Source organism: Columba livia, chromosome 4, assembly GCF_036013475.1.
Source record: "Columba livia isolate bColLiv1 breed racing homer chromosome 4, bColLiv1.pat.W.v2, whole genome shotgun sequence".
NCBI lineage: Eukaryota > Metazoa > Chordata > Aves > Columbiformes > Columbidae > Columba > Columba livia.
The window spans coordinates 68,282,495-68,294,173 of NC_088605.1; the positions used below are offsets into that span (position 1 = coordinate 68,282,495).

An 11,679-nucleotide genomic window follows, 5' to 3' on the forward strand; every position below is an offset into this window, starting at 1 on the left:
AAATCTTTCCAAAACAGATTCACAGGTGTAATGGATTGAATTAAAGTTGAGAGTGACATACTTTTTAAAAATGCTTTATAAAAATATTTAATCCTGTTGAAAGGTTCAAATACCCTGCTTGAAGCAAAGATAACTTTGAACTATAAATAATGTAATACATTTTAATCAGTTCTACTGCAACAATTTTTATTTATGAAATAACGTATCTTGGAAGCTCTTTTCAAGTAAGTTGAAAGAAGAATATAATTTGCTTGAACTTAATTTTTGTAGTGAAATCTCCTTAGTTTGGAACCTGGGCAAGCTTTTAATGCTGTACCCTCTCACCTTCTCCTGTAACAGTAACGAAAAAAAAGGCTTACTGAGTAGCTGCCTAAAGTTGTATAAAAAGTACAACTTTAGATGCATACTTCTTTTTCTTGTCAAAGAAGTGCTGATTGACCTATTCAGCTATTCAGAAAATGCTGGAAGACTTACTAGAGCGAAATTCAGTTTTGAGCTGAGAATAAAAACGATAGTATGTATCATTGATACTTATCCCTGTTTACAATAGAAAGAGGATATCTAACACTATCTAAAACCACTGAGCAGAGAGCTGATATTTTGGCATTCTCTGTGGGAGGGAGCTCTTCCCCACTGTGGCTGGTGAACCTGGTGAGGGATGCTGGGTGGCTGGGGGAGCACTTTGGGGCACAGGCACTGCCGCAAGAAGTCTCCTGAGTGGCCTCTCATGCACCCGGGGCCACAGATCTGGCTCACACCTCCAGTGTGCAGAATGCCACCCTGAAGCATCTCCCCTCGCATCAGCCATGCTGAAGCTCCTGCTCACCGTGGGCAGAGAGCTACTGGTGCTCAAGTCCTACTGTGCTGCTCTCTCCAGGCAAGAGGAGGCCCCTGGGCTGGGTCAGGGTCCCTGCCTGGGGCACTGGCGTTGTTGTCAGGGCTGGGGAAGGGGCCCTGCCAGGAGCTGTCAGCTGGGACTTGGGCTCCTGCGCTGAGGGGACTTTCCTGTGCAGACGTGGGATGCAAAGTGTGCCAGTGCCACGGACACGGCTTGCCTTTGACTTAGTAAGGAAGGGGAAGCAGGGGGGCTTGACAAAACCTCTGCTCTGGAAGACACAGAGAGAGATGTCAGCCGGGGAAACATTCTATGACTTACTCGTTCCCATGTCCTCCTACCTTGGGCATTTTCAGTATGTATGGGGCAATACAAGCCCAAAATCAGTGGGAACACCTTCTTCCTCTCAGCTTTTAGTGTCTGACCAACAAAGCCCTTCTCTGGAGAGGCTGGATCCCTCCTCTGGCCTCTCTGGGTACCCCTGGGCTGACACTGGGGAGTGCTGGGGGTAAGCCTGATCACAGGAGCCAGTCAAACACGGGCGGTACAGTCGGGGTGAGGGGGTGTTGTCCTGCTGCAGGCTGCACTGGGCAGGTCCAGGGCTGCTGGATGGGGACCCCAGGAGTCCCAGCCTCATTCTGAGCTGCTCATTCTGCTCCTCCTTTCCTCCTTTCTTCTGATGCTCAGCTTTCACAACCTTTGTCTGGTAGTTTTCCCCCTCATTGTCTTAGTAGTTTAACACCCCACTAGCTGCATCTCCTGTTTCTCCTGGCATTTCTGCCAGCTGCAACAGTTTCTCACTTGGTTACGTGGTTAGTTTATCCTCAAGCCACTGAGAGCTTCTGTAAGCAGTGATACAGAAGACACCTTAAACAAGGTCCCTCCTTGCTGACGCCCACCCTAGAAATCCCTAGAAATCTCTACTAACCCACAAAAGGAGCAGCTTTGCTACTGTTCAGATCAGCCAGCCAGGGGAAAATGAGGCCCTGGCACACACCAGAGGACACCAGGGAGGTCCCAAGGGGACGCGAGGGCAAAAGGGGGCCTGGAGGTACTCCGAGAGTGCCCAGGTGCCCAGGGCTGAGCTAGCCCTGTGCCTTCCAGTGGGACACCCTGCCCCTCCCTGCCTTTGCAATGGCTCACAGTGGGGCCATTTGTGACCTCACTTGGTGACACGCACTGCACTGCATTTTCTCAGCACAGCTGCGGGCCCCAGCCCACACTGTCCGCAGGACGGTGACGGGACAGGGCAGGAGCGCGGAGCTGGCGAGAGCCCCGAGCGTGCCCACGTCTTTCACAAAAACCTAGAATCTTTTCGGTTGGAAGAATCATCCAGTCCAACCACAACCCACCTCTAGCTGCTTTCAGCAGACTCCCCCACTGCCCCCGGCAGACTTGGGGCCAGGAGTCCCTGAGCGCAGCCCACCTCTTTCCCCGCTGCCCCGGGGAAGACCCGCAGCGCAAGAACATTTCGCCGGAGCTTCCCCCTTCCCCACCCGTACCCCCCATCTTCATTCTACAAGATGGCGGAGAGACCTCCCAGCCGCCCCAGAGAGGCCTGGCAGGACGGACCTCCCAGCCGTCCCAGGGTGGCCTGGCAGGAGGTTGGGACTCTCCAGGAGGTCAGCCCTCCACCGCAGCCCAACCAGGCGGATGTGGTGCAGCCACGGGAGATCGGTGAGTGAGGGGCCCTGACTCTCTGGGCAGGGTGGGGGTTAGCGAGCACTCCCTGCTCCGTGCCAGGATCACGTTTCCCTGCATGCTAGCAGTGGCGATCCCACAGGTGTTGTGCACGATGCTGCCTGAATGCCAGGGCTGCTCAGAGCAGCCTCTCCCAAGGAGGGACAGGGCAGAGGGGACCCAGCTGCTGCTCCAGGGCATGGGCAGCGATAGGCAGCTGGGCTGGCGGGAGGCAGCCGTGCCGTGGGACCTTTCCTGCCCATCTGCAAGCCGGTTCCTCAGCCGTGTGCACTGGAGGCTTTCCGCGTCCTTACATGTTCCAGCATGGCAGCACGTCTGCCGGACACCCTCCGGCCCTGACACGTACAAGAAGACCGTGCAGGGGCACCGTGCACGGGGTAGACGGAGGGCAGAGCTCTTTCCTCTGCTCTCTCCTGCCACCAGACCCTCTCTATAGCCTCCCTGATCTCCTCCTTTATTAGATGCCAGCTGGTTGCCAGTCTACGAGTTGGAACAACAACACGTGGACTTCATCGTGGCTTTTGTCAGCAGCCCAGAAAAGGTAACTGTGGTCATTTCGAAGGGGGCTGTGCCGGCGACTGCTGACAGGGGCTCAGCCGTGGGGCTGCTGCAGGGGTGCTGCCTGGGCAGAGCTGCTTCTCCCAGGCCTCCACCATAGTACTGCAGCCCCAGCGCTGCGCTGCCACTGGCCGTGTGTCCCCCTTCTCACACTTCCTGTTTGTCTCTCTGTTCCTCGTCTGCCAGGAGGAGAGCCAGAAGATGCAGTTTCTCCGGAGCATCTGCAAAGTGTGCAACACCAGCAGGGCCCCCGGCATGTCAAAAGGGCTAGACCTCTTCTGCCAGAGATACGAGCTGGCAGAGAATATCAAGGTGAGGGGATACCTGGCGGCTCTGGGGAAGGCACCAAGGCGCCCAGCACCCTGTAGGGACAGCATTGGATAGGACCAGGGGCTGGTGATACTGGGTGCTGGCAGCTCTCAGCTCCCATCCCGGCTGTACTCTGCAGATGCTGCTAGAAGAGGAGCGCAGCGGCCAAATGTGGATGGCGGTGCAGCAACACGCCATGCTTGCCATTGCCAAACTGAGGTACCTGCCCATCCCTCCTGGGGACCCCTGCCCCGGAGCTCTGTGTCCAGCTGCACGAGGCCTCCGAGGCACTGCTCCCAGCACCAGCGTCTGACTGGCCTGTCTGTCTTTGCAGCACAGTGGAGGGGGTGCTGGAGGGCAAAGAGAAAAGCCTCCTCCAAGTGTGCTTCTGCAGCATCTTCTTGGCTCCTCCAAAAGAGGAAATGCAGGGCCTGAGCCATGACCTCTACCCTGTGGTAAGTGCTGGGTGAACTACAGGAGCCCCCGGTCCCTCTGCGCTGCTCCCCGGCCACCCCGTGCTGTGATACGAGCAGACATTCAAGGCAGGGCAGGGTCTCAGCTCCGCTTTGCCACCATCATCCCTTTGTCCCCTGCCTGTGGGCCTGTCCACGTCCAGCGCCATGGGCTGCTCTGCCCGCAGCAGATTTTTTGCCCCTGGGTCTCTCCCAGGCGTGGCAAAGCAGCGTGGGAGTCTCCCCTTGGCACTGGGAGCTCAGATCAGTCCCCTGGGGTGAGTGGGATGGCAGGAAACACAGCCACAACTCGTCGTCTTCCTTGCAGACCATGCAAACCATGGACATCATGTTAAAAAAGCTGATGCTCGGGTGTCGTGTCTCCAGAGTCAGCGAGATGCTGCAGGACATCTTCCAGGTCTGGCATGTGCAAAGAGTGGGCTTCACAAGGGCCCTGGGGAGATGGGGAGTCCGGTCTGGAGTGGACAGTCCCACCCCACGCCATGCAGAGAGAGTGCACTGCTGGGGGGCTGCCCCCCTCCCTGGGGGAACCAGGGGCTGCCCACCAGGCTGTTCCACATCACAGTGGCCGCAGAGAGTGGCATCTGCCTTCCTGCCTGCCTGCAGGGCTGGCCCAGGGTCTCAAGCCTGCGTGGGACCCCAGGGCAGGAACCTCACTACAGGCTTTGCTCAAGACCAGAGGAAGCCTTAACGGACTGGGCACGTGCAGCCCAGGGACTGAGCAGCGCTGCTTCTGCTGGAGCAGCGGCTGCTCCCAGGGCTCACCAGCCGCTTCTCTCTTCCCAGATGCTCTTGACTTTCACCAAGTCCAGGAAGGCATCTGTGCGGGAGAGGGCTATAGGCAGGATGACCATGCTGAGCCATTTGCTGGCCAACTTGCTGAAGGTAAGGACCAGGCACACCCCACTCTACCAGGTGCCAGCTCTGCCCCAGTCCTGTGTCGGCTGGGACTGCCTTAGGGGCACAGTGGGAGCCCAGGTCAGGTAGCTCTCCCCGCGTGGGCCTGCTCTGGGAGATGGGTTCTGCAGGGCCCTGGTATGCTCTGACCTGCCCGCATCCAGCCCTGAGCACACTCTTGGGTTCAGGCCTTTGGCCCCCGGTGCCCTCAGCATTTCTGCTCTTCCTCCTCCCTTGCCCAGGCTGATCCAAATGGGGACAGACAGGCTTCCTACGCAGAGATCCAGCTGCCAATCCTCGGACAGCTGCTAGGACATCTCATCCTGCTCCTGTCGTTCAAGGAGGAAGAGACCAGCCGTTTGGCTTTGGATATTCTTTGTTCCCTCTTCCAATTCAAGCATCAGCAACGCTGTAAGAGAAACTGCGGTGGGATGCAACCCTCTGCACACCAACATCACCCAATACCTCTCCTCGTCTTCCTGGGGGTTGCGATGGACCTTTCTCCTGCTTGCTGGAGGCACCACCATGACGCCAGCCCTGCCCCTGCTCCTGACCACCACGCTCTGTCCCAGACTGCTGATGGCCCCATGTAGCTGAGCTGCTCCTCAGGGGCACGGGAGACAGCCCCATGCTGCATCTTCCCATCTCTCCCGATGGGCCTCTATCCCTGTCCCGCAGCATTCCAGTCATGCGAGCCATCCCCCACGTCACCATTATTCCAACCATGGGGGACTGAATTGTAGGACTGCACGCACAGCTCCAGGGCCTTGGAGTTTCCAGGGCCAGGAGCATTTGCACACAGACATTGGAGGTGGATCTGCCTTTCCTTGCCACCGCTCCCCACTACCTCCTCCCTTGACTGTGGGTCATAACCTCCCACCTCGGCCATTCCAGGCTCCAGGCTCTTTCTCGTATTGAGGAAGGTGCTGTGTCTTCCTGACTCTTCTGTGTTTGCCCTGCTCTTTAGGTGCGACACTGCCAGAGGAGAACGCACAGCTCCAAGGGGACTGGAAAGCTAAGACCACTGCCTTGCGCTCTTCGCCCAGCGTCGCACACATTACCGAGGTGACGAGCTCCCCCCTTGCTGGCACTCTTGGCGGTAGCATCAGCAGGGGACTGGTGTGAGCAAAGGCATCCACAATCAGCGGGGCTGGTGTGGCCTCCCTGTCCCTGCTGAGAGGGTTCCTGCTGTCCCCAATCAGGGACAATGTGAGGGCTGCTCTCCAGTGTCCCAGTCCTCCTGGCCACCAGCAAGCCCTGGTACGCGGCAGGGCCAGCACCCTGTGCCCGTGACCCCAGCCCTCCTCCCTCACCCTGGGGCCCTCTCTTCTCGTCCTCTCCAGCAGCGAGTGCCGCCCCTGCTGCCAGCTTTGCTGCGGGCGCTGCCGCCGGCACTGCCGCCGGGTGTCTCTGCGGGGCTGCTGGCACTGCCCAGCTAAGCAGCACCTTCAGGGCACTCAGTGTGACGTGGCTTCGCTGCCTCCCTTCCTCCAACAGGCCTTTGAAGAATACCTCCAGCCTCCTGAGAGGACAGACGTGGTCCTGGTATTCATTGAGGCAATGAGAGACGCCAGCAGCTTTGACAAGGAGGCGGCCAGAAATGCTCTGGGCATGGTCATGGGACACCCTGAACTCTGGCTGGCAGATGTAAGTGGCCTGTGGCTGGATTGCCCTGCTCTTCAGCCCTGGGAGGCCTTGTTGCTCTCTCCATTCCCCCCTCCCAAACCCTGGTGTCTCGGGCACCTGAAGCCACCAGACAGCAACAGAGAGGGATGGAAAGTGCAGCTGAGGAAATGGCCACACTCCAGCGGCAGCACCATCCTCACCTGTGTCCCCTCCAGGTGCCAAAGATCACGACCTGCATCCACCAAAACCTGGAATGCATCAACATGGACTCAGCCCGGCAAAGCATGGAGTCCCTGCTTCTCCTGATGGCTGAGGAGAACCCTGGGGAGGTGGTCAGGACACTGCTGAAAATCGCTCCACCAGGAGACAGGTACTGGCCCCAAAAGCCATGAGAGCTTGCTTGCTGTGGGGAGAGGGGCCTGGAGGCTCTCTGGCTGTCAGAGCCAAGGAATCCTGCAGGACAATCTGAGGAGCAGGACCCTCCATCCCACCATGCTTTCCAGCCCTGGGGGCTCAGCCAGGCCTGCAGCAGTCAAAGCTGAGCCAGCCAGCCCAGAGCACCCCCACCACACTCCTGCCAGGCCCATGGGGAGCAGCAGCTCAGTGCCCTGCTGCTGCCCAGGGCATCCCAAACGTCCCGCAGCGCTGACCCTGGCCACCACACTGCTGTGGCTGAGGCTGCCCTGCTGACAGAGCACTCTGGCTTGCAGCACTGCCCTGGACATGTGGGAGGCGATGTTCTCTGTGCCTCAGACCCTGCACAACGTTTTGAGGGAGCTGCACATCCAGCTCCAGGACCGGCGCTACAGGGTCTTATCCACACCCTTGGAGGACATCTCCATCCTTCGCCTGGCTGTGAGTTACTGGAAAAAGCTCCCCGTGCCCTTGGCCTGGGCTGCCCTGGGAACCAGGAGCTGCACGGTGCGAGGAGCCCACCAGCTCTGCCGCTCGCTCACTGCTGGCTTTCTTTCAGCTGCTGGCCAGCAGTGATCTGGAAGAGGAGGAGTTTGCTCCAATGTACCTAGCCGGGAGGTTTCTGAGGCAACGAAGGCCGGCGATGCTCTCCTTGGTGCTCAGCGGCATCATGACGCTGTCGGAGAAAGAAGAGATGGTGAGTAGGGTGGCAGCCGGGGGCCAAGGCAGTGGGTGAGGGCTTGGCCTTGGCTGGCTCCCACGGCCGCTCTCTGCCATGGTGGGGCCTGGTAGCTGCCTGGGAGCTTTCCACACACGGCCCTTGTCCCTAACGGGAAACTCTCTTCTTCCTACAGGCAAGAAAAATGCTGGTCCTGCTGCCAGACCTGAGGAGGGTCCTGTTCTTTGGCTATAAGGCTGTGACGATGAAGGCTCTGGTGGTCTTCAGACACCTGATGGCTCAGCTGGAGAGGGAGAAGGCCAGCCCCATCGCTGTGCAGCTGGCAGAATTTGTCCTGCCCTTCTTCGATGACGTAAGGCTGCTGGGGAAGCCTGAGCCTCGTGGGTGGGAACCGGGCAATGACAGCTGCCCTTCCACCCAGCCACTCCGAGCAGGGGGATGCTGGGTGGCTGGGGGAGCACTTTGGGGCACAGGCACTGCCGCAAGAAGTCTCCTGAGTGGCCTCTCATGCACCCGGGGCCACAGATCTGGCTCACACCTCCAGTGTGCAGAATGCCACCCTGAAGCATCTCCCCTCGCATCAGCCATGCTGAAGCTCCTGCTCACCGTGGGCAGAGAGCTACTGGTGCTCAAGTCCTACTGTGCTGCTCTCTCCCAGGAGCTGAGCCAGATGAGAGAGAGCTCCATCAGCCTCTTCAGAGACCTGATGAAGATGGTGGTGGAGAACCACAAGAGACAGATGAAGAGCATTGCACAAGCGAGCCTGCTCCCACTCTTCTTCCACATGAGTGACCAAGTGCGGAGCGTGGCCAAGGTACAGACTGCAAAGCTAAGCAGTGTTGCACGGAAGAGACGCCCAGGCATTTGGGCCAGGGCATGTCCCAGGTCCCTAATGGCAGAATCACCCCAGGAACAAAGCCCAGAGGAGGGGGATGCCAGGTGTCCTTCCCCAGACCGTGGTGCCACCTCCCAGCTTCTGCTGTTCTGCAGGCCGCCCAGGAAGCCCTCATTGCCGCAGCAGAGCTGCTCGAGAGGAAACAGCTCCAACACCTGGCACAGACACAGCAGACGTGGCGGACTGGAGAGTATTTGGTGAGGACAACCCCCAAAGCCCAGGGCCCAGGCTGAACGAGGGTTGCCCCATATGGCTGGGGTGCTGGGGGGTGGGCTCTGCAGATGTGCCTCACCTGCCCTGCTGCAGCCCGGGGCTGCATCCTTGTGCCCTGTCCTCAAAAACAGAACCTCCAAGGGCTCTTCTCTCTGCCCCTCTCCCCTCCCCACACCCAGCAGGAGGGAGGGCTCTCAGCACCCCTGGGACCCCTCTACTTGTGGCTCTGTCTCAGCCTCAGCCCCACAGGGCTCCTGGCTGGGAGGCAGGAATGGGCTGGGAGGGTGAAGGGGAATGTGGTTTGTTGGGGGAGGGACTGCTCTGGCCAAGAGGGGAGGGGCAGTGACATGCTCACACCCTCGTGCTCCCTCCAGCTGAAGCAGGACAGGAGGAGGGCTAAAGAGTTCTTGAATCGGAGCCGGCCGTACCTGAAGAATGAACAGGCCAGCTTGCGAGAGGCAGCCGTGAGGTTCATTGGTGAGTCACAGCCCCCGGAGTCCCTCTCCTGGCACTCTGGCCCCAGTCCCCGCCACTGCCCTGGCGGCAAGGAGCAGCCCTGTGCCTGCTGGAGCCCCGGCTGCCCCATCCAGGGCCTTGGCCTCTCCTCCCATCCCCGTCCACTCAGGCGGGCTTGGTGGCTGCCTCGCTCGGTCCCACCATCTCAGCTCCTGCTCTTCCCTGGGGCCAGCCCTCATGAGGGGGAGGGAGCAGGGGTCTGACGGAGCTCTGTGCCCAGGGCTTGCTGCGCGGCACCTGAGGGACGCAAGCGAGGTGGAGCTGGCGGAGATCTGCAGCGGTGAGTAGGGAGCGTGTCCGGAGGGGATCTCGGCGTGTGACTGCAGACATGGGAGGTCACCTTGCCTCTGCTTCTTTCTGTTGCAGCCCTCCAGCCCCTGGAGACGGACAGCGAACCCTCCCTCTGCTGCCTAGCAGCTCAGACCATTGCGATCCTGAGCTCTTCGAGGAAGCAGCCAAGATCACGATGGAGCTTGCGAGCCCTGTGCTGCTGGCGCAGCTAAACCAGGCAGAGGAGCAGCTCTTCTTGGGGAAAACAGCTCGATTTTAATAAAGAGCCCTTCTTGAAGCTGGCTTTGATGTCTGCCTTTTCCAAGGACCCCAGAACCTCTCTGATTGTTCTGGCAGTTTTGAGAGCACAGTCCGGCATCATGGGCAAGGCTGAGGCAGCAGACAAGAACACTTGCAATGAGCCTGTCCAGGGCAGCTGAGATGTAGCTCACTGGGCCAGTGGGGTTTGTTCCTGGAGTCACTCACCTCATGTACATGCAGTACACGCTCACATCTCATCTGCACAGCGCAAACATGGACTGCTGACCTACTCATTCACTATCCCTCCATGGAGCGAAGAACAACCTCTGTTAGCTGGGGTGAGAGGTCGGGATTGGAAATGGTGGTTTTGAGGGGCCACTCCATGAGGATTGCCAGGGGGCAGCTTCTGCGGGGTGTCCAGTGCACAGATGAGAGGAGAAGCCACTAAGGGTGACACTGTCCCGGCAGTTAGAAACTACTTGACCAGGAAGAGTAAGCAGGAAATGTTTTCTGACGGCAACCCCAAGAAGCCTCCAGCTGAACGAGCAGGTTCCTGTAGGGCACTGTAAGGTTCCTGGCACTCGCTCACCAGGCAAAGCAATAGGCTGACAACAGTGTGGAGGACCTTGCGGGGACTGCATAGCAGAGCTGCTAAACTGGTGGGTCAATAAGGGCGATGCTCACCTGAACCTGGTCCTGGTCAGCAAGGAAGCGCTGATCGGGCATGTGGTCATCAGTGCCAGCCTTGGGTGGCGCTTGGGACATAGTGGGGTCCCAGGTGCCAAAGGGCAGTGAGTAAGGCCAGCAGCAGAGCACAGACCTGGGACTCCAGAGGAGGCAACTTTCATTGAATCTGGGGGCTGATACAAGTGGTGTCATGGGAAGCAGCTCTGAAGTTTGTAGAAAACAGATAGGCCTTACAGGACAGCCTCTTCCAAGCACAAGAATGATCTCTACAAGTACCCCTAAAAAGCCAGCATCTATCTTATGAGGCTGATGGTCATAGCTGATAGAGCTCCAGGGCAACAAGACAGAACAGAGGAGGTGGACGCAGGGGAAGCTGCAAAGGAGGAATTTAGAAATCTTGCCCCAGAATGTAGGGATGATGCCAAAGCCAATGCTCCCATAGGCTTGGTAGTTGCAGGGGTGGGTAGCAGAAGCAAAATGAGCTGACACAGGCTTGGAGGGTCATGCAGAGCGAGTCACACTCTGCCTGGAGGCCTGTAACAAGTGGGCACTGCAGAGGTTTGCATCTTGATTGCATGCTTCAGCCTAGGAGATGGGGAATGCTCCCTGCTGGCGTGGCTGTGCCAGTCCATCCACATGGGTCGAGATGGTGCGGACTCTCCGTGTAGACATTTCTGTAACCCAACCATCTTGGGATAACGCACAACTGGCTATTCAAAATCAAGTACTTTATTCACTTTGCATCTTTCCTCTGCTATCTTGTCACTTTGGCTGTTCTCCCGAAAGTGCACAGCCTCGGGGTGCAGGGCTGGCAGGGCTGGCATCGGTGTGTGTGGGAGCAGCCCCTGGGAGACAAGGGGCTTGTTCCCCCATGGCACTGCTGCGCCAAGGCAGCCGTGCATCTCAGCAGCAGCTTTCGGCCTCTGGGCCGGGCGCCCGACAGCCCCTGCTGGGCTACAGCTCCCTGCCCCCCCACCAACCAGCCTGTCCAGGGAATGGGGAGAGTGGATGAGTGAAATGGCTCCTGGGCTGGGCTGGTGCGGCTTTCCCCAGGCCCTTCATACTTGCTCCACTTGGCCTGCTCCTCCTGGCAAGAGGAGGCCCCTGGGCTGGGTCAGGGTCCCTGCCTGGGGCACTGGCGTTGTTGTCAGGGCTGGGGAAGGGGCCCTGCCAGGAGCTGTCAGCTGGGACTTGGGCTCCTGCGCTGAGGGGACTTTCCTGTGCAGACGTGGGATGCAAAGTGTGCCAGTGCCACGGACACGGCTTGCCTTTGACTTAGTAAGGAAGGGGAAGCAGGGGGGCTTGACAAAACTTCTGCTCTGGAAGACACAGAGAGAGATGTCAA

General features: G+C 58.7%; 2 protein-coding genes across 3 annotated transcripts; both read left to right on the forward strand.

Annotated features, from left to right (window-relative positions):
- Nucleotides 1-3,144: 3,144 nt before the first annotated feature.
- LOC135579480 (uncharacterized) lies at nt 3,145-5,838 on the forward strand. 2 transcript variants are annotated; one of them, XR_010472629.1, is made up of 6 exons: nt 3,145-3,406; nt 3,543-3,622; nt 3,738-3,858; nt 4,184-4,761; nt 5,016-5,184; nt 5,741-5,838. XR_010472629.1 is itself a non-coding variant. In XM_065062964.1 (4 exons), the coding sequence occupies exons 1-4, from the start codon at nt 3,296-3,298 to the stop codon at nt 4,565-4,567; spliced, it is 696 nt and encodes a 231-aa protein (XP_064919036.1). In that variant the 5' UTR covers nt 3,278-3,295; the 3' UTR covers nt 4,568-4,766. The 2 variants fall into 2 exon arrangements, 1 of the variants encoding a protein (XP_064919036.1); XM_065062964.1 differs by lacking the exons at nt 5,016-5,184; nt 5,741-5,838 and having other exon boundaries at nt 3,278-3,406; nt 4,184-4,766.
- A 1,274-nt stretch (nt 5,839-7,112) lies between these two features.
- LOC135579466 (uncharacterized) lies at nt 7,113-9,666 on the forward strand. Its single transcript, XM_065062953.1, has 5 exons — nt 7,113-7,254; nt 7,373-7,510; nt 7,668-7,844; nt 8,151-8,584; nt 9,483-9,666. Exons 1-5 carry the CDS (start codon nt 7,123-7,125, stop codon nt 9,664-9,666), a joined length of 1,065 nt encoding a protein of 354 aa, XP_064919025.1. The 5' UTR covers nt 7,113-7,122.
- The last annotated feature ends 2,013 nt before the right edge of the window (nt 9,667-11,679 follow it).

Bases quoted from the DNA above. Each gene is read 5' to 3' on its own strand.
- LOC135579480 (XM_065062964.1), top strand. From the start codon at position 3,296: ATGCAGTTTCTCCGGAGCATCTGCAAAGTGTGCAACACCAGCAGGGCC. The intron at 3,407-3,542 runs GTGAGGGGATAC...TGTACTCTGCAG, and splicing joins AGCTGGCAGAGAATATCAAG to ATGCTGCTAGAAGAGGAGCG. The intron at 3,859-4,183 runs GTAAGTGCTGGG...TCTTCCTTGCAG, and splicing joins GCCATGACCTCTACCCTGTG to ACCATGCAAACCATGGACAT.
- LOC135579466 (XM_065062953.1), top strand. From the start codon at position 7,123: ATGTGGGAGGCGATGTTCTCTGTGCCTCAGACCCTGCACAACGTTTTG. The intron at 7,511-7,667 runs GTGAGTAGGGTG...TTCTTCCTACAG, and splicing joins TGTCGGAGAAAGAAGAGATG to GCAAGAAAAATGCTGGTCCT. The intron at 7,845-8,150 runs GTAAGGCTGCTG...GCTCTCTCCCAG, and splicing joins TCCTGCCCTTCTTCGATGAC to GAGCTGAGCCAGATGAGAGA.